Here is a 22,679-nt window from a genome sequence, read left to right on the forward strand (position 1 = left end):
ATGATGTGTAGAAAGAGATTATCCATTATGGAAACCTCAAAAACGTTAATAGCTCTGCAGAGCTATATGTAGCTCTAGATGTAGTTTATCTAGCAGAGCTATAATGTAGCTCTGCTACATAAACTACAGCTAAGAGCTAGAGCTATCTAGCAGAGCTATATGTAGCTCAAATTTTATATAGCTCTCCAGCTACACAGTGTAAACGTACCTTAATCCTCTAAAATATTGCAGGCCATGCACGAAACAGTGACAGGCGCCGAGATCAGGCTAGCCAACCTGGCAACACTGATTGTTGTCTACACAGTTGGCAGCCTGATTGTGTCGGTATCCATAGATGTGTTCGAGTCCTACTTCATTCTCTCTCACTTGCACTGGACGCAAGTACTGCCCTTCATGTTCATTACGATGGACACCTTCTGCTTCACAGCAGGCTGGGCGTTCTCTTGCTACTACTTGGGACGTGTCTGTGACTCAGTTTACAACAGTTTGGAGCTGGTGGGTGCACGTTGAAACTTATTATAAAAAAACTGTGTAACGAAAGTCAAGTCATATCAATCAATCAATCAATAATAATTTTATTCAATTCAATACACAATATACATGTACTGTAATCAAAATACAAAAATCACAATCAAAAATAGATTTCTAATGAAATACAAAAGCAGGCTTCATATGGTAGGGTGTGCTGAAAAGAAAGAGAGAAGGGAAATACCTAGCCAACTATGGTTTCCCATGTAATTGGCAGGTAGAGGGTATAATAAACTACCGTACACTATGACACTATATATATAGTTAGCATTTGTACAAAATATAAGCTATACAGAGTGGACCACAAAAGGTGTAACAGCCGTCAGCGGAAAAACATACCATAGATAGACATCAAATTTGGACTATTCATTTGAATTTTTCATCACCCACTTTGGTATTAAAATTTTCCTGGCAAGTTTATACTCATTTGAAAGCTCATAGAATGGTGAAGTTTTCCCATAATTGGCAGTATATTGTTGCCCTAAAAAAACGAGGAAAAAATGTTTAAATTTGGGTTTGATCTTGACAAATGTACTTAAAATTAGAGCGCTTATAAAAAGTTCAAAAATGTCAAACAAAGAAACAAATTATATAAATCTTATTGGAGATTTCTTCCTCTTTCCAACCATATCCTTGGAATTAGATTTTGGTTGATAGTTTTCTAGTTATTGACGTCTTAATGACGGTAAGTAGATCAAGAATATAGAAAAATTGTAAGATGAAACTAAGGTCAATATAGAAAATTTTACTGGTCATTTTCTGTTACAAATTTCATGTAGAATCTATCGGCTGTTACACTTTTCGTCGGACATTCTGTATGGTATTTGAAAAAAATATTTTATAAATACATTAACTATCTGCTACTATGGTGTGTATCTTTGTACAATTATGAAAATATTATACATCAATGAGTATTTAAAGGAATGTACAATGTTATTATCATTTTGTTATCAAATACCACTTTCCTAAAGTTACCATTTTTGTAGAATTATTGCAAAAGTTATCATATAATAATATAATTATTGATTCAAATAGCAACTCAAGTTTCGTGCTAACATGTAAAACTATTTCACAATAAATTTAATCCAGTGGTTTCTCACACACCATTCACAGTGAAAGTGGCCGGCACAGTGAAAATATGGTTCCCATGAGTTCTGATTGGAATGTCACCACTTAGCACGGCCTAGATAATCCCATAATTTAAATAGTAAGTTGATCTTGGTAATGAACAAATAATTGTTTCCAATAAATTATTGATGATGGTTAATTCAAACCAAAGACCTTAAAGATATATATAGACTCACAATTCCTATGCCTTCCCAATGATAGCTTTTACTTGAAATTGAAGGCCGCCATTGGGGTATTTTAGCACGAGATATTATATCTATATATTTGTTATATATTATAGATTACAAAGGCATTGGTATGTAATAATTTTATAGGTTGCTCCCTCAATGACCCATTTCAATTCCAAGTACGACACTAGCGCTGCATATGAGTCTATGCATCTTTAAGGTCTTTGATTCAAACAATTATATATAATCAGGCTTGCAGAAATAGAAGAGCCGACTCGATAGATGCGCACCGCCAGCTGTGGCTGGAACTGTGTCAACTCTATGATGACTACTGCTCGTCGCAAGAGTACCGCATGCTGGCCATGTTGCTTCTGATGCTGGTTTGCTTAGTGATCAGCTGTTATGGAGTGGTCAACACACTCTATGCTAGTGGTGATGGCCACTCTATTCTAGCTGCCGCCTCGTTCGCTGTGCCGTTACTCTATGCCATCTGCCTGCTCGTTGTTATCTGCGAGTGCGGGCATCGTGCTTCGATCAAGGTAAACTAAACTGGTTTTTAAAAAGAATTTATCATTAACGTCTAATTCCTTAATGAAAATTATATTGTTACGGCATAGTTCTGGCAAAGAGAAAAGATAGCATAAGAAGATATCCCATGGTATAGGGCAAAGACCTTAAAGATGCATAAAGATATCTCCTTAAGGTCTTTGATATAGGGCATATATATTCCAGTGGCATTTATTTCACTTGAGAAATAGTCCTATATAGTAGTTTATATATATATATATATATATATATATATATATATATATATATATATATATATATATAGATTTATATAAATTATATTATAAATATTATATTAAATATATAATATTTTTATATATATATACTTCAACACAAAGAGTGTGTGTGTGTGTGTGTATGTGCGTCTGTGTACAAGATATCTCATCTCCCAATTAACGGAATGACTTGAAATTTGGAATTCGAGGTCCTTTCCCTATAAGGATCCGACACGAACAATTTCGATCTAATGCAATTCAAGATGGCGGCTAAAATGGCGAAAATGTTGTCAAAAATAGGGGTTTTCGCGATTTTCTCAAATACTGCTCCAACGATTTTGATCAAATTTATACCTAAAATAGTAATTAATAAGCTCTATCAACTACCACAAGTCCCATATCTGTAAAAATTTCAGGAGCTCCGCCCCATCTATGCAAAGTTTGATTTTAGATTCATTATTATTAGGCTTCACATACAATTTAAACAAAAAAATTCAAGTGGAAAATATTGAGCATGAAAATCTTTTCAATAATTAATGGTCAGTATTATTTTCACCTAAAATGAAAAATAAGCTTGAAATTCCAGAAAATGTGATTATTCAATCACAAACTGTTGGCAACTGTTGATTCTATTAAATCATTCACTATGAAGATATAGCAGACTTTGTGTGTCTCCAGCGTTATTGTCCTGTCACCAGGTGGCTCAGATCTTTGAATAATAGACTTAAGATGTGCGTGAACACTAGCGACAGGTGATCAATTTTCATAATGGCAAGGAAAGTTGTGTGAGTGTGCCACACCATATTTTTTTGTGATGCTGTGTAACGCTTGTATAGTCTCTCATACTGTGTCGTTCTTACACACTCACCCTGACAAAACAGTAATAATAGACAGTAGTCAACAGTACCTAATCGGCTTGAGTTAACAAAAATCGGCTTGAAATTTGCAACATGAACGACCTATAGTATGGAATATCATCTTATGCTATCTTTTCTTCATGATTCTGGTCTCTAACCCCCCCCCCTTAAACACTATAATTGGTTTCACAGGAGAAGAGCTTTGGTCCCTGGCTCCCTTGATGAAATGAAGAGTTTATTCTGGAATTACCAAGTTTTAAAGAATTTATTAAACTTTTATGAATTACTCAACATAATAATCAAGTTTGGTTATTTTGATGCATTTTTTTAAATTCAAAAACTTTCTCAAAAATTGTAATTTTAAAAAGATCTTCATTTCATCAACAATACCATATAGAATACATACCGTAATAAAAATTAGCTAGAAAATTGTTTATCGTAGTTAGTATTTCTTAATTTTTAAAATACGGTATATTCCTTATGGAAAGTGTTAAATTGGTTATTTATTGATAATTAACTGGTATTTATATTTTATTATTGTGTATAGTTTGAGAAAACTAATAAAAACTATTGTTATCATGTGAAGATACAAAGTTCAGTCATTCAAAATACTTTCACTCATATTCTATTAGATTTCATTCTTATACTGTATTGTACGTAATTTATAAATTAATTGAAATTTTCTTTATTCTTCTTCTTCTTAGAAAGTACAAACAATACACAATATACATATACAAGACTTAAAGAAGGTTCCTCACATGGGCAAAGCCTGTGTGCCAGGAACGAGTTCTCTACAATTCCATAAACCTACTTAAATATACAATGATAGATATGACAATGATGCAATACAATTTCCACCAATAATAAGCACTAAACCATAACATATTACCAAAATATAAGAAACAGAGCAATAATTATTATTAATTACAAAATATATTACTTACAGACGTAAAATGATAATGGTATTAGGATACAACAAGAAATTAAACCTAAAAGAGACATTCCAAACACACTCAAAATCCCCCAACACACCTATATTAATAGGTTGTTAATATAAATTAATTAGTATGTAATATAAATAAGGCTGTCAAATCCTGTTATTGCTTTCATATAAAGAAATAAATGAATAGTTGAGAATACACAAAAGTTCAAATATCCCTACTTTTTATACAATTTTTTTGTTTTATTACTCAATCAACCCAGCCACTAATATAAGCATACTTTTTGTCTTCTCTAGATTGGTGAAGATTTTTTCAAAAAGCTAGATTGGATTGAAAGTAGCTCTTTCACTCCACTACAATGGCATCAGGTACCGTACCCTATGTTCTATTCTAGACCATATCGTTTATTATGGTGCTACAATTGTATTTTTTTTTTAAATCAATAATAACATTTTTATGATCCTATTGCAGTTCTCTATATAGGCGAGTACTATATTTGATTAATAATGATAGCATTTATTATTTTAGTGTTCGATTTCACTCGAATTAATGAAACTAATGTATTGGAACAGCCCAAGAAACCATGTCTTCTCTAGCTTTTGAGTTTGACCATTGTCACAAATTATAAAATAAGAGATAGTTACAAATAATAACTTCAACATTGTAACAATTATGTTGTCTCATATAAATTATGTGAATAACCAAATGAATCTAATCCCCTGTTTAATTTCGACTTATTCATCTAATTACCGTATCTCACAGCCGACTCCACCAGTGATTTTTTGTGTGTTGAAAAATCACAAACCTTTAAAAATCAACCATTTTGAGATACACGAGGTATTCGAAATTCAGTAGGAGGATTGAATGAGAAGATGTATCATGCAGTTTGAGTGTAGAGTATAATATAATATACTATATACTATATAATATAATATTATTACAGTATTTGCAAATATAATACTGTATAAGAGCTTTACAATATTGCTATGTACAATTTCTTGGCTATTCTGGGATAGCTCAGGGTGTGATGTTCAGGGAATTTATGTGTGATTTTTAGACCTAATTAGGAATGTTTTATAAAAATTGAGAAAACTTTGTCTCTCTCCTATTTGGTCTTTCATATATTTCATCTCCAATAATATTTCTGGTTTGATAGGTTTCATGGTTTTTCTTTGATTGTTACATTATATTGTAGAAAATACTTACATATTAATATTTATAACTTTGTTGTATTTCAGACACTATGTTACTCTTGTAAATATTTGAAAAAACACTTACTTTTCTTGGAGTATTGAGGAATGCATTTCACTCCTGAAGAGGAGCTTCATCAGCCTGTGAAGCTCCTCTTCAGGAGTGAAATGCATTCCTCAATACTCCAACAAGAGTAAGTGTTTTTTCAAATATTTACAAGTAACACAGTGTCAGAACTACAACAAAGTTATTATATAGTGTTTCGTCATGGAAAGCAACATTAATTAATATTCATATTACTATTAATTTTTTTAAAACTTTAAAGTGAAAAAACACTCACATTTTTTGATGTGGCAGATCTATACTTAAGTTACATATTGTTAATATTTTCTATCGCTAGATATAAATTGAATTAATACCTATTTCAGATGGATACATTTATGGAATGCATAGAAATCGCTCAACCAGCCGCTAGAGTTTGTGGAATATTCACAATTAACAGGAAGCTTTTTATGCAAGTAAGAACATTCATTCTTTTGAAATTAGACTACCTTCCAAATTTTAATTCAATATTCTCACCTAACCTAATTCATTAGGGTACACAATGTCATATTTCAAATGTTATGAACACAAACTCACCAACTTCTGTTTTAATTACTATTTTATTGATTTTGTCTCTCATTTCAGGTCATTTACGAGATTGCTTCCTACTTGATTATTTTGGTACAGTTCCAAGCAACTGAAAAGAAACATAATGAATGATAAATGAAACTTCCATTGGAAGAAATTAATTAATTCATGCAAAGCTATCAGGATACATTTTTGAACGGTGGACAGTAGAGTATTATAATGATTTATATGTTTTGGAAGATTGTGTTGATGATGATGGTTTGAGAATAAAACACACCATGTAAAAAATAAAGGCCTGCGTTATAGGATAATATAAAAACTTTAAATAGATGATAGGTAATGCATTCAAAAATTTCTAGAGAATACAAATAAAAATATTACATATAATATACATACAATATACACTTTACATATTTTATGAAAAAGCTGGAGTTACAGTAGTTTGTGAATAATGTGATACGTTTTTATTAGGTACCTATTACAGATATTTTCGTTATTGATGGAATAAGTTCGTTCTAAACTAGAAAAAAGAAGAAACATGTACGGGTACGGCTGTTCAGTAGTTTAAGTTATGGCCACTTTATCAAGATAAAATATTTTAGTTTAAAAAAAAGAATAACTGTGTTCTTTCCTGTGGTCAGGAATCAGAACTTTCCAATACAAAACAGTTTCCTTCATTTTAAACGACCGCGCTAGAAAATCAAGTCTACCAACACAAGAATGATGTTTGATACTAACTTTGAACTATCAAAGAAAAATGAATTAGAAGTGTTTGAAAAAGGGATTCAGGAGAAATTGAAGTTTATAAAATTGTATTTTAACTTTTTTTAAATATTATTCTTTCAAATAAATTTTCAATCGATGAATTTATTAGTAATAGTTAACATAGCAATAATGAATGACCGTAACCAGCTGATCTTGTTGGTTAGGTTTGATTGTTGATTTGAAAGGGTTTTGATGGTTGTTCAAGTTACTGAACTGAACTTTAATAATATATTTATCTCTATTATAAAAATGAATTAAACTACAAAATAAAGAATAGCAATTTAGTAAAGAATTATTGAAGTTTATTAAAATATAGTAGTAAATATTATTGCGTTAATCGGGAAAAAGGAAAACAATGTTTTACAGACTCTCTTTGTCCTCAAACGGGATTCTGACTCGTCAACTCATCAAAAAAGTGAGTAGAAAATATTATTTGTCTTTCTTATCAATAAAATAGATTATATTCTATAAGTGGCTATGATCACTTGATAATATAAAAATCAATGCTGAGATTTGAATTATGATTTTGATAAAAAATCCAAGGTTCGAAGATGGTTTGTAGAGTAGACAGATTATTTAATGCGACAGACCATAGATACTTTAGGTTTATGTTATGCTGATATCAAAAATCTATTGATGATTGGATTAATTCATAAAATTTCTATCAAACTCACTGGCGATTATATTTATTTTTGTATTGCAGTAGTGTTCTGAACGTTTTTAAATCGGCTTTATTAAATTATATTAGGTTGAAAGATAATAGCTACAGCTAAGAGTTAAATTAAGTATATTCCACTGAAATTTTATCCCCAATAGCAGTTTTTAAACCACAGTTTAAAACAAAGTATTTACCTGACTTAATATTACCGCGCGCACAATAATTATAACCTATCAACTTCCCACGTTTTAAACGTCAAACCGAATTCACAACAACTGGTTACCCCATGCTTATACCAAATTCATTCATTTATAAACAGCCAGTAAAACTGATAAGCTACTAAATTAAAAATATTAAGACAATGATGGTGCGGGTAAAACTGATGGATGATTAAGGGAATCCAATCTCCCGTTACCAAAATCGTGAATGTATTTGTTGGGACATACAATTTTACTTTATATAATTAAACTTAAATTTGGCCATATGTCCGGGAAAATTTACCCTTTCTAGTTCAAATTTGAATTAGGCTTAAGCTATTTGAATTTTTGCCTGATTGTATCACATTCCAATAGAGTATTTTTAATTAATATCCAAATATTAAAAGTCTAGATCGTCAGCTAGGTGTTCCCGGATAGATCGCGTTAAATTTCTGTGACGAAATCTATCCAGTGTAAAGACTGGTCATGGATGAATGTCATGGAATTGAATGTACAGCCCGAAGACGGTGTGCACTTTCAGGCGTCCGATGATGGGTTAATAATGGGCAATGAATTCTCTGTATGTAAGGATTCGCAGTGCCTTCTTTGAAGCAGAATGTCATTGTGCAGAATAATATTTTGCTCTCAGTAGTTCTGATTAGATTATTTACAGGGTGGGTGAAAAGTCCAGGAACGGCTTAATATCTCATACACAAAGGTAATTTGACGGTGGATGTGATTGGGGATCCTACTCAAATTGAAAAAACTACTTTATAATGACTTTTAAAATCTGGTCCGCCATATTGAATGCAACTTCATTATTTTTAAAATAGGAAGGTGGTCTCGATAGGAAATTTCAAGAAAAAATGAATGGCAGAAACTGCAAATCGATATCTCAAACCAATTAGAAGATATTCACATTATTAATCAATACCACACATTTATTTAATTTCTGATTTGCATGGTACTGATTGATAATATGAGTATCTTCTGAACGGTTTGCGATATCGATGTGCGGTTTTCGCCATTCATTTTTCCTTGAAATTCCGTACCGAAATCATGTATCTCATGACCACCTTCCTATTTAAAAAAAATAAAGTTGCATTCAAAATGGCGGACCAGATTTTTAAAGTCATAGTAAAGTAGTATTTTTAATTCGAGTAACATCACTTATCTCACCCACCATGGAATCACTTCTTTTTATGAGATACTAAGCCGTTCTCAGACTCTTTTCTCTCTTTTCTGCTTAGAATAGATTAATAATGTGAATATTTCCAAAACGGCTTAAGATATCGATATGCGGTTTCCACCATTCATTTTTTCATCAAATTCCCTATCGAAATCATGTATCGTACGACCACCTTCCTATTTAAAAAAATGAAGTCGCATTCAATATGGCGGATCCAAGATGGCGGACCAGATTTTAAAAGTCATTATAAAGTAGTTTTTTTCAATTTGAGTAGGATCCCCAATCACACCCACCGTCAAATTAACTTTGTGTATGAGATATTAAGCCGTTCTCGGACTTTTCACCCATCCTGTATAATATAGTCAATAATTTTTATAGTCTAGTTGCCTCACCCTCTATCCAACCATTAATAGATATAATTGTGCTGTTTGTAGACTAAGCCAAAGTATGACGAGAGTCAAAAGCCAGAACAAGGAATAGAGGTCAATCAAAGTAGTCAGATTGAAGATGGCCAGTCAATAACAGAACCTTTCGAGCAGATATTCATCAAAGAGGAATTCATTGAAGAAGACAATGGTAGGATATTTATCTAATTCCAACTCTTACCATAGAGAAAACATAGCATAAGAAGATATCCTATGATATCATAGGGCGTTTTTGTTAGTCCTAAGGTGCTCTGCTCCGCAATCGAACGTCACTCGAGCAGATCGATTAATGATCGACCGGGGAGCAAGAGTGGAGCGCGAGAAGAGCTAACATCTCCCGTAACGTTCATGATCGTTGCGAGGGCGTAGCGATGACGGAACGAGGGCGGAGCGTGTTGGAGGCGCGTATATCTGTACGCACCTCTATAAAGCCGATAGTCCTAGTAGTTATTTTTCATGAAGCTATGTGATGCTGATAGTCTCTCATACTGTGCCATTCTTAAGCTGCGTACAGATATACGCGCCTCCAACCCGCTCTGCGTAAGCTCCGCCATCGTTCTGCAATCGCTCCGCCCTCGATCTGCAGTCGCACCGATCATGAACGTTACAGGAGATGTTAGCTCTTCTCGCGTTCCACTCTTGCTCCCCGGTCGATCATCAATCGCTCTGCTCGAGTGACGTTCAGTTGCGGAGCAGAGCGAAAGTCTGTACGCACCTCTACAATCTCACCCCAATAAAACAGCAATAATAGACAGTAGTCGGCTAGAGTTAAAAAATCGTTAAAAATTTTGTAACATAAACAATCTATATTATTGGATATCTACTTATGCTATGTTTCCTCTTTGTTATTTGAGGTTTGTATGCGTCCTAAGGTGAGTACAGACTTATGCGCCACGAATACGCGCGTTTCGCTTATCATCAGCTGATGCTATGCAAAATTATATCCGTGTTTAGATGATAATTAATTTTGTTCTGATTTGTTTTTTATCACTGCCATCTTGATCAATTAGTGTTTTAGTTTATTTTATATTATTCATTCATGACATGACGTCATCTATCCTACAAAGTAGGATGAGAAGAATGAGGTATTTCTACACAAATGAAAAGATACAGATATAATAAGCATAGCTGATGAGAAACGAAATGCGCGTGTTGGTGGCGCATAAGTGTATGATCACATTGGATGCGAGACCAAACGTGCAGATAAGAAACAAAATGTGGAAAGACCCATAGAAGCACTCAATTGAAAGCGTGCACTTGCTGGTGACGTTCAGTGTGAGCAGCAACAGACTAGTTATTTGTGCAACTAGTGCGCAAAGTGACAGTTTGCTGCACCGAAAGAAACGTTTGCGCACGAGCTGTAGGCGAGGGCGGAATGGTTTCTTGAGTGCAGCAGATGAACTCTGCGCACGTATTTCACGTTAAATTTTTCCTACAGTGACCATTGAATATGAGAAGTGGTTGATTATGGGTAAAATGATGGCTGAAATCCATCAAATGTTTGTCTGTATAATTTTGTTATCAATAACAACTTTAATTTATTTTAAACTTGATAATCCAATTGAAAATTAATAATCGATAATTTATTCAAATTAAAAATTATATTGATTCAATTAATTTGAAAATTTGAATAATTTTGAGTAAATCTTAATTTCTAAATAATTTTTCAACCAATCAATTTATGAATGAAAAAGTATTAGCCTATTTGAAATAATTAATAATTAACAATATTCAAAATGTATAATTTAATGAGCTCTCATTTTTATTTATTTGAAATTCAGAAAAAAATATAGATAGAACAAATTCGCATTCAAAATACAATGTCAACAGCCGATTGGGATGGCTGCAAGATAATAAGCAAAGTATTAGAGTACGCAAAGTAATACTTTGCGCACTAGAGCGGAAAAGTGATTTTTTGCGTTCTGTAATCTGTGCAGGAATGGTCACTTTTCAAGGTAACTTTAGGAAAATAGTATATTTCGCACCTAGAGCAGAAAATGAGATTTTTCCAGCTCGAAATCGGTTTTCAAGTCCGAGGCCGTAGGCCGAGGACTAGAAAAGATTGAGAGCTGGAAAAACATTTTTGCCCGTGGTGCGAACGATATTTTTCGCCACACTACAGGTATTGCTGACAAAATAAATAAAGAATACAAAATAAAGAATACTCGTTAAGCTATCGTACCTATCTCTTGATTTTAGTGGTAGAAGATTAATGCACTAATCAACAATAAATAATTGAATAAAACTGGTGGCGAAGCGAATTAGTTTGATTCGAAACTGGAACTGAAATCATGGCGACTTCAGCTGATGATGAAAGTGGACACTCGCCCGATCTAGCGGATGAATTATTAACTACTTCCATGAGCGGCTGGAAAGAGACAACTTTCTGGCCTAGACCGGAAAAGAAACCCTTTTCTGACGTTGTCTGCAAACAAGGTCTTTCAGATCTACGTAGGGACTGGAAAACAGCTGCTTTCTGTGCAGTGTGGCGAAAAATCATAACTGTTTCTATGGCTCTTTCCAGATTTTGTTTCTCATTTGCACGCGTGCTCATGTATGGTCTCGCGTGCACTTGCACATACTTTCACCCAGTGTGATAACACCCCAAGTCTGTAAACACCTCTATAGTGAGGTCCACGTTATAATGACAGTATTTGATCAACACTTAGGTTTCGCTATCCTTGTCTATTATTCGACAAAGCCGGTGTTACTATCCTTTTCTAGGTCCACAACGATGCCAATTATGTTTTTGACAGTGTAGAAATATAATTAATTAATGCAGAGAATCGGCATCGCTATTCTTCTATCTGCCATTATAACGTGGACCGCACTATAGTCAAAGGTTCATCTTTACGACGATCAATTAATTATGTTTTATATTACGTGAGAAAATAATCATATTTATAATAACTATTAAATTGTTTGAACTTTTTAGTTGAACTGTCTCAAATTCTATTAATTAAACCTACTGTATTTTTCTTCTCTTTCCCCTTCAATCTTCTTCTTCTTCTCATCCTCCTCCTCCTCCTCCTTCTTTCCCTTCTTCCCCTATTCTCATCCACTTTCCCTTATTTTTCTTATTCTACTATCTTCTTCATCTCCCATTTCCTATTGTCTTTTTCACCTCCTTCTCCTTCTTCTCTTACATTCTTCTCATCCTCCTACATCTATTTTCTTCTTCTTCCTATCCTTCTCCTATCTTTTCCTCCTTCTCCTCCTATCTCTTCCTCCTTCTTCTACACCTTATCCAGCTTCTTCTCTTCCCCATCCTCCTACTCCTATTTTCTTCATCTTTTATCTCCTATTATCTTTTTAACCTCCTTCTCCTCCTCTGCTCTCCTTCTTCTTCTGCATCGCTTTTATCTTCTACTCCTATTTTCTTCTCCTTCCTCTCCTTATCCTTCTTCTCCTTCTCTTCCTCTCCTTCTTCTTCTGCATCGCTTTTATTTTCTACTCCTATTTTCTTCTCCTTCCTCTCCTTATCCTTCTTCTCCTTCTCTTCCTCTCCTTCTTCTTCTTCTGCATCGCTTTTATTTTCTACTCCTATTTTCTTCTCCTTCCTCTCCTTATCCTTCTTCTCCTTCTCTTCCTCCTCCTTCTTATTCTGCTTCTTCTTCTTCCATCCTCCAACTCCTATCTTCTATTATCTTTTTAACCTCCTTCTCCTGTCCTCTCCTCTCTTCTCCTTCTTCTTCTGCATCGCTTTTATTTTCATCTCCTTCCTCTCCTTATCCTTCTTATCCTTCTCTTTCTCCTCATTTTTAATCTGATTTTTCTTCTCCCATCCTCCAACTCCTATCTTCTACATCTCCTGTTATCCATTATCTTCTTTACCTCCTCCTTCTTCTTCTTCTTCTTCTCCTACATTTTCCTCATCCTCCTACTCCTTCATCTCCTTGTCCTTCTCCTCCTCCTACATTATTCTAGTCCTATTTTTACATTATTCTACACCTTATCTTCCTTCTCCCTCCTCTTCCTCCCTATCTTCAATTTTATCTTATTCTCCTACTATCTTTTCAAAGTTCTTAATTTTATTTTTTTTTTAAACAATACTCTTCTATTGTTTTAGAATTACAAATGTCTGCTGAAGTGTCACAGGAAAGTCATCAATCAAATGTCGACTTTGTTGGAGCCGAAGAAAGACAGAGACATGACAATGAGAAAGATGAAGAGTCAAGATCATGCGAATCTCAACGTCCAGTGTTCAATTGTGCTCAGTCTAGTCATAAAACAAAGCTATCCGCCAGTTCAAAAAAGAATAACAGAAGATACAAACGTAAAAACTCGAACAAATGTGAATACTGTGAATATACGACCTCGTATCCGACTATTTTGAAAAATCACATTCGAACGCATACCGGCGAAAAGCCTTTCAAGTGTAATCACTGTGACTATAAATGTGCTCAATCAGGTACTTTGAAACATCACATTAAAATTCATTCAGGCGAAAGGAATTTCAAATGTGAGTTCTGTGACTACAGAAGTTCTCACTTAGGTAATTTGAAAAGTCACATTAGAACCCATACTGGTGAAAAGCCTTTCAAATGTGATCAGTGTGAGTATAGATGTACTCAGTTGGTTACTTTGAAAAACCACATAAGAATCCATAGAGGCCTTTCAAATGTGACTACAGAAAATGTTCTCAATCAGGTACTTTGAAACGAAACTTTAACATTAAATTAGTTATTATTATTTATTTAAAAAATTGATGCAGAGATTAGAGTGATGTGTGAAAATTATTTGTTTTGATTATAACTAGTAGTTCTGTGAACAGTAGACCTCGCGCTCAGTAAGTTACATTGACCTGTTGTTATGTTTTCTCAAAAATTAATAAATAATTTACCAATTAAAAATGTCTAGAAAAAATCCTAAATAAACATAGAGCTTTCTGTCCTATCGTACCATGACGTGTCGTCCCGGAATGTGAGTGTGAGCGCTGTTATCTGGTCTGGCTGCAACTGTCTACAACGTTGATGGAAAGATACATTTTCAAGATGTTCGATGTTTTTGAACGGGTAGTTTTTTGCAAAATTTCCAAAAACCTTGTATATACGTCGACGCGCAATTAAAAAAGGAACATACCTGTCAAATAAAAATCTATTACCGCGTTTCACCGTAAATGCGCAACATAAAAACATTTAAACATTAAGAGAAATGCCAAACCGTCGACTTGAATCGTAGACCTCACTTCGCTCGGTCAATTAATGTTAGTAAACCTTTTATTTGGAAAAGCATAAATATTGATGCAGAGATTAGAGTAAATATTGGGGCACCGAGCTTCACTCTTTATTTTTACTTTCCTTGCCCTATTACCATAGGTAAGGAAAGTATTGCTTTCCGAAAAAAATTAAGGTACCCCAATTTCTAAATTTCTATACGTTTCAAGGTCCCCTGAGTCCAAAAAACTGGTTTTTGGGTATTGGTCTGTATGTATGTGTGTGTGTGTATGAGTGTATGTGCGTCTGTGTACACGATATCTCATCTCCCAATTAACGGAATGACTTGAAATTTGGAACTTAAGGTCCTTTCACTATAAGGATCCGACACGAACAATTTCGATCAAATGCAATTCAAGATGGCGGCTAAAATGGCGAAAATGTTGTCAAAAACAGGGTTTTCGCGATTTTCTCAAAAACGGCTCCAACGATTTTGATTAAATTTATACAAAAAATAGTAATTGATAAGCTCTATCAACTGCCACAAGTCTCATGTCTTTAAAAATTTCAGGAGCTCCACCCCATCAAAGCAGATAGAATCCCAATTTTCAGGCCTCAGATACAATTGAAACAAAAAAATCAAGTGGAGTAGATTGAGCATGAAAATCTCTACAATTAATGTCTAGTAACATTTTCACCTAAAATTGAAAATAAGCTTCAAATTCGAGAAAATGTGATTATTCAATTTTAAATTATTGTTGATTCTATTAAATCATTCACTATGATGAGATAGCAGACCTCATGTGTGTCTCCAGCGTTATTGCCCTGTCACCAGCTGGCTCAAATAGTTGAATAACGGACTTGAGATGCGCGGGAACACTAGCGTCAGGTGATCAATTTTCATAACGGCAAGGAAAGTTGTGTGAGTGCGCCACACCAGATTTTTATTTATTGATAAACTGAACACAATTCTCTAAAATTGTGTTCATATTTCACAGCTGGCTATATGTCATCTTATGAATTTCGGGGATGCGATATTTTGATTTTTCACATACTCACTCGCTCACTCACTTTTTACTATCCAAATAGTAAATAGTTTACATAACCGAAACCGGTCTTTCCAAATATCAATAAATCTATGGTTTTTGACAATTTCTTAGTCTTTTTCATTCAATATGAATAATTACCACAATATCAACTTCTTAACTACACAAAAAGTTCTACTATCCACAGTTGTTTCAGCCAAGGATGAATTATCCTTTTAATGTCGTTCAGCGAGTTTTCCCAAGGATAAGACCTAGTGCAATCGAATCTTTATATCATAAACCTACTATTTTCCAAATTTCGTGAAAATCGTTAGAGCCGTTTTCAAGATCCGTTAAACATAAATAACCAGATATATAAATACAGAAATTGCTCGCTTTAATATAATGGGATGTGTGAAAATCATTTGTTTTGATTATAAATGTTAGTAAAACTCTTATTTGAAAAAGCATACATCTCATAACATTTATGATAAATTACAAATTATTCTTATCTTATTTTTGCCAGCTTCTCTTGGAAGAAAATAAATTCTGTGTATAAAAGGAAATAGGAGCAGATGATGAAATTTTCATTTTCTTCCAAGAGTAGCTGGCAATAGCAATTCTCTACAGGAAAAATAGGATAAGTATAATTATTATTATCATCACGTGTGAACTACTGAAATGATTAACTCGAAATTTTGCTTATAAAGAGTCTGTATAATACGTAACCGGACTGACCTCAGGAAATTTTTTATTGGCAAAATAATTATGTACAATTTTTCTATTTAGAAATCCACAAAGTAGTCCCCATTAGAGTCGATAACACGCTGATACCGGATTTTCCAATCCCTGAACGCCCCCTGGAAGTCGGCAACCTCTATGCTGTCTAGAGCCCTCGTCGTAGCACGTTGAACGTTTTCCAGAGTCCCCTCAAGTTGTCTCTTGATCTTGGGGAACAAAAAGAAGTCCGGTGGTGCCATATCAGGGCTGTAAGGTATATGTGGCAACGTTACCCTCGACTATTTGGCCAACTGCTTGGTGACGAGCAGGCAGGTATGCGACGGAGCATTGTCGTGATGGAGGATCCACGAATCGGCAATCCCCGGACGGACTTGATGAACCCGGGCGGTTAGTCGACGGAGCACCTCTCTGTAGTACTGTAGTACTACAGAGGTGCTCCGTCGACTAACCGCCCGGGTTCGTCGAGTCCGTCCGGGGATTGCCGATTCGATGATCCTCCATCACGACAATGCTCCGTCGCATACCTGCATGCTCGTCACCAAGCAGTTGGCCAAACAGTCGAGGGTAACGTTGCCACATCCTCCATATCCCGGATATGGCACCACCGGACTTCTTTTTGTCCCCCAAGATCAAGAGACAACTTAAGGGGACGCGGTTCGGGACTCTGGAAAACGTTCAACGTGCTACGATGAGGGCTCTAGACAGCATAGAGGTTGCCGACTTCCAGGGAGCGTCCAGGGATTGGAAAATCCGGTATCAGCGTGTTATCGACTCCAATGGGGACTACTTAGTAGATTTCTAAAGATAAAAGGTACATAGAAAATTTCCTGAGGTCAGTCCGGTTACTTATTATACAGACCCTGTATTACAGTCTTCATTTAATGAGGTTTGTTATAGGTCTATTTTGAATCCTTCAAGATTTCAGTAAGTCAAGTTTTCAGTAAGTCAAGTTTTTAGTAAGTCAAGTTTTCAGTAAGTCAAGTTTTCAATTAGATCCTTTCAGAGCGCTGGTTACCTGCTAGTTCAACATAAATGCTTTTAGTTTTATGCTTTTTCAAATGAGATGTTTATTAAAATTATTATAACCAAACCCGATGTTCACACATTACAATAAATTAAACAATATCAGTGAGAGTTTCTAATGATATTTTCGCTGTTTAATATTCAAAGTAGTATGTACATTTTACAAGTAGTACAAAGATTAACTTATTAGTCTTTAACTAGATAGCTTATGTAGTAAATTTATAAAAGATTGAAAAACAAGATGAAAAATATCTTTATAAAGCATTTTGAAAAAATCTGGTGTGGCGCACTCACACAACTTTCCTTGCCGTTATGAAAATTGGTCAACTGACGCTAGTGCTCACGAGCACCTCAAGTCTACTTATAAACAAAGATCTGAGCCAGCTGGTGACAGGACAATAACGCTGGAGACATACGATGTCTGCTATCTCTCCATAGTGAATCATTTAATAGAATCAACAGTTGCAATTGGATAATCACATTTTCTCAAATTTCGAGCTTATTTTCAATTTTAGGTGAAAATGTTACTGAACATTAATTGTAGAAATTTTAATGGTCAATCTTTTCAACTCGAATTTTTTTGTTTAAATTGTATCTGAAGCCTGATAATTGGGAATCTAAAATCAAACTTTTTACACAAATTTTACAGATATGGGACTTGTGGCAGTTGATAGAGCTTATCAATGACTATTTTAGATATGAATTTAATCAAAATCGTTGGAGCCGTTTTCGAGAAAATCACGAAAACCCCTGTTTTTGACAACATTTTTATCATTATATCCGCTATCTTGAATTGCATTAGATCGAAATTTTTCGTGTCGGATCCTTATATTGTAAGGACCTTAAGTTCCAAATTTCAAGTCATTCCGTTAATTGGGAGATGAGATATCGTGTACACAGGCACGCGCGCGCACACACACACATACAGACCAATACCCAAAAACCAGTTTTTTGGACTCAGGGGACCTTGAAACGTATAGAAATTTCGAAATTGGGGTACCTTAATTTTTTTCGGAAAGCAATACTTTCCTTACCTATGGTAATAGGGCAAGGAAAGTAAAAAGATTCAATAATCGTCAACTGGTCACCTGATACAGCTGTTGACAAAAAGTGATTGAACAAATTTTTTTTTCAAACATTACAGTCACACATTAACCTACTCAACACAAATAACACACAACTTAACAACATAATGAGCAAAATTTCACGTTAAATTCAAAGTTTTTCAACGTTTAATTTTAACACACCTACAGGAACACAACATGGTAAATAATTTTTCAAACTAAAGTAAACCACCAATTCTATACTTTTTCAATTTTTTATTGTAAACGAATAAATTAACACAAACACTTTACCAAAGAAAAGTAAACCACAAGTTTGATACATTTTTCTATTGTAAACAAATAATACAGCAACGAAACATGATGAACGATATTCTGAACTACCGAACCTAGAAAATTAATTGATCGTTTTGCGAAACCTACACAATGTCTAACAGAGATAGTTTTGAACGTGAACAGGAGCAAGAAAGAAGTGTGGCCAGGAAAAACGTTGCTCAGAAACTGGCGGGTTTTCTGTTGGCTTGTATTGTGATCAAAGTGCTGCCGTTAATTTTTACCGATTTTGATGTGGGTGACAAAACTGATTGCGCGAAAACTGTTTGCTCAAATTCTATCAATGCCGCGAATCGGTGGTTCGGCAAATCGTTTTGTCCATATGACTACTGATTTACTCTAAATTTATGTGTACTTTATTGTAATAAACCTATAAAAAACAGATTATTGTTTTTTTGTAGTACAGAAAATAATGTTTACTTTCTCTATATAGAACTATAGTGACGTTCACGTTAGGATGCGTACAGATTTACGCGCCGCGAACATGAGCAATTCACTTTTAATCAGCTGATTATATCTGTATTTTTACAGAAACGGTAAGATACAGATATAAAAAGCTTGGCATCAGCTGATTAAAAGTGAATTGCTTATGTTCGTGGCGCGTATATCTGTACGCACCTTTATAATGGCAGTGAAAAACAATAGGACAGCAGTGTCGATTCTTTGCCTTGTCACTGCCTTTTGTAGAAGATAGCTGTAAACTGTATATCTGATGTAATATTAGATGCTCAATCTTGATTTATTTTAGTGAGGTATACGTTATAATGGTAGTGGAGAAAGATAGGAGAAAAACGTTGCCGATCTGTCTTGTCAATGCCTTCTATAGACGGTATCTAATACAGGTTTATTGATGTAATATTGACGTTTCATTCTCGTTAAAAATGATCAATTATATTTTATGATGCAAGAGAATAATTATATTATTCAATGATTTAATAATGCATTTTCATATAATGTTAATTTTTTTTTATTAATTATATATCTACATTGTTAAAAAAACAATATGGTAGACTACCGTTAAAAAGCTAGATAATATTAATAGTGCTATCTGCTTTATGAATATTGATAGACAAGGATAGCAATTCCATTGCTAATCAAACACTGCCATTATAATGTGGACCTCACCATAGCTGTTCTATATTTTTCAATGATTTAATAAAAATTTTTCATGATTGAGATTAAATTTTTTGTTTATTATATTACTAGATTGTTAAGATTATATTACTAGATTGTTATGGCAACGTTGCATAGCTATAAAAGGATACCACTATCTGCTTTATTGATGATAGATAAGGATAGCAAAACTAATGTCAATCAAATACCTACTGTTATTATAAAGTTGACTTCACGATAGCACTAAAACACTACTATTATTATTAATTTAATTATTTTGAATGTTCACTTTATTGGTAAATACTACTTTTATTTCAAAAATCAACGTAGGTACCATTTCAACTTGATATTCTATTTCTCACAACATGTTCAGACTTTTATTTTCCAAAGTAAATTTCAAGTAAAGTCAAAAAATAAGAAGTTTGTTTCCATTGAGGATAATGCCCAATTCAGCCATGGGCTTGTGCATGGGTGAGGGGAACTATAGTGACGTTCACGTTAGGATGCGTACAGATTTACGCGCCGCGAACATGAGCAATTCACTTTTAATCAGCTGATTATATCTGTATTTTTACAGAAACGGTAAGATACAGATATAAAAAGCTTGGCATCAGCTGATTAAAAGTGAATTGCTTATGTTCGTGGCGCGTATATCTGTACGCACCTTTATAATGGCAGTGAAAAACAATAGGACAGCAGTGTCGATTCTTTGCCTTGTCACTGCCTTTTGTAGAAGATAGCTGTAAACTGTATATCTGATGTAATATTAGATGCTCAATCTTGATTTATTTTAGTGAGGTCTACGTTATAATGGTAGTGTAGAAAGATGGGAGAAAAACGTTGCCGATCATCTGTCTTGTCAATTCCTTCTATAGACGGTATCTAATACAGGTTTATTGATGTAATATTGACGTTTCATTCTCGTTAAAAATGATCAATTATATTTTATGATGCAAGAGAATAATTATATTATTCAATGATTTAATAATGCATTTTCATATAATGTTAATTTTTTTTTATTAATTATATATCTACATTGTTAAAAAAACAATATGGTAGACTACCGTTAAAAAGCTAGATAATATTAATAGTGCTATCTGCTTTATGAATATTGATAGACAAGGATAGCAATTCCATTGCTAATCAAACACTGCCATTATAATGTGGACCTCACCATAGCTGTTCTATATTTTTCAATGATTTAATAAAAATTTTTCATGATTGAGATTAAATTTTTTGTTTATTATATTACTAGATTGTTAAGATTATATTACTAGATTGTTATGGCAACGTTGCATAGCTATAAAAGGATACCACTATCTGCTTTATTGAATGATAGATAAGGATAGCAAAACTAATGTCAATCAAATACCTACTGTTATTATAAAGTTGACTTCACGATAGCACTAAAACACTACTATTATTATTAATTTAATTATTTTGAATGTTCACTTTATTGGTAAATACTACTTTTATTTTCAAAAATCAACGTAGGTACCATTTCAACTTGATATTCTATTTCTCACAACATGTTCAGACTTTTATTTTCCAAAGTAAATTTCAAGTAAAGTCAAAAAATAAGAAGTTTGTTTCCATTGAGGATAATGCCCAATTCAGCCATGGGCTTGTGCATTGGTGAGGGGACCGATAATGATGAGGAATGGAGGATGAAGGTGGGTTCCAGACCACCGAGAAATAATTTTACAGCTCATAATTTTCAACAGAACTGGCCTCAAGCAGACACCCTTCCAACGGTAGAACCGATAGCACGGCGCTTAATCTGCATAAATAGCAGAGATCTTAATATGTGGCATAAGTGATGTCTTTAACTGCAAGGATAAACACTCTCCAAAGTTTGAATATATAAAGGAAGCAGAGGTGGGCTCCGAACCCCCTGAGTGTCAACATGATTGTAATGACGGCCATTCAAGGTAGGTGGAAACTAGTAGTTCTGTGAACAGTAGACCTTACGCAGTATTCTCATCCACAAGTATCTATTGAAACTATAGACCTTATGGAAATACAGCAATAGACTGGCTTCTCTACACATCTGTGTAATCACTTGTCAGCTGATTTATGATGAATAATAATTCTATAGTCTGATTTTTACTCTAATATTGGCATACGAAGGTGGCTCCTTTTCCTTTTATATTATCCTTGAAATGCAAAATTTCCAAAAACCTCCAAAATTTCCAAAAATGGCATTAGTAGCCGAAACATGTCGTGACAAAATAATTTAAAAAGGTAATCAGATTTATTATTTTATTTACTTGTAGTTCTGTGAACAGTACACGTCAGGCAGTATTCTCATCCAAAAGTAACTAATTGAAACTATAGACCTTATATGGAAATACAGCAATAGACTGGCTTCTCTACACATCTGCTGTGTAATCACTTGTCAGCTGATTTATGATGAATAATAATTCTATAGTCTGATTTTTACTCTAATATTGGCATACGAAGGAGGCTCCTTTTTCCTTTTTATATTATCCTTGAAATGCAAAATTTCCAAAAACCTTGTATATACGTCGACGCGCAATTAAAAAAGGAACATACCTGTCAAATTCCATGAAAATTTATTACCGCGTCTCGCCGTAAATGCGAAACATATAAACATTAAGAGAAATGCCAAACCGTCGACTTGAATCTTATACATTAAAATATTATACAATAAAATCTTAGACCTCAATTCGCTCGGTCAATTATTTCGCAATATTTGAAATGGTAGGTAGTCAACTATTTTTTGAACAGTTGATCAAATTAGATTAC

General features: G+C 34.0%; 1 protein-coding gene across 3 annotated transcripts; it reads left to right on the forward strand.

Annotated features, from left to right (window-relative positions):
* The first annotated feature begins 200 nt into the window (after positions 1-200).
* LOC111049832 (zinc finger protein 75A-like) lies at positions 201-21,962 on the forward strand. 3 transcript variants are annotated; one of them, XM_039422676.1, is made up of 7 exons: positions 212-495; positions 2,075-2,362; positions 4,700-4,771; positions 6,023-6,112; positions 9,468-9,609; positions 13,528-14,108; positions 21,635-21,962. In XM_039422676.1, the coding sequence occupies exons 1-7, from the start codon at positions 235-237 to the stop codon at positions 21,728-21,730; spliced, it is 1,530 nt and encodes a 509-aa protein (XP_039278610.1). In that variant the 5' UTR covers positions 212-234; the 3' UTR covers positions 21,731-21,962. The 3 variants fall into 3 exon arrangements, with proteins under 3 accessions (XP_039278612.1, XP_039278611.1, XP_039278610.1); XM_039422678.1 differs by lacking the exons at positions 13,528-14,108; positions 21,635-21,962 and adding an exon at positions 7,356-7,404 and having other exon boundaries at positions 201-495; positions 9,468-9,605; XM_039422677.1 differs by lacking the exons at positions 9,468-9,609; positions 13,528-14,108; positions 21,635-21,962 and adding an exon at positions 6,282-6,555 and having other exon boundaries at positions 202-495.
* The last annotated feature ends 717 nt before the right edge of the window (positions 21,963-22,679 follow it).

Source organism: Nilaparvata lugens, chromosome 3, assembly GCF_014356525.2.
Source record: "Nilaparvata lugens isolate BPH chromosome 3, ASM1435652v1, whole genome shotgun sequence".
Taxonomy (NCBI): domain Eukaryota; kingdom Metazoa; phylum Arthropoda; class Insecta; order Hemiptera; family Delphacidae; genus Nilaparvata; species Nilaparvata lugens.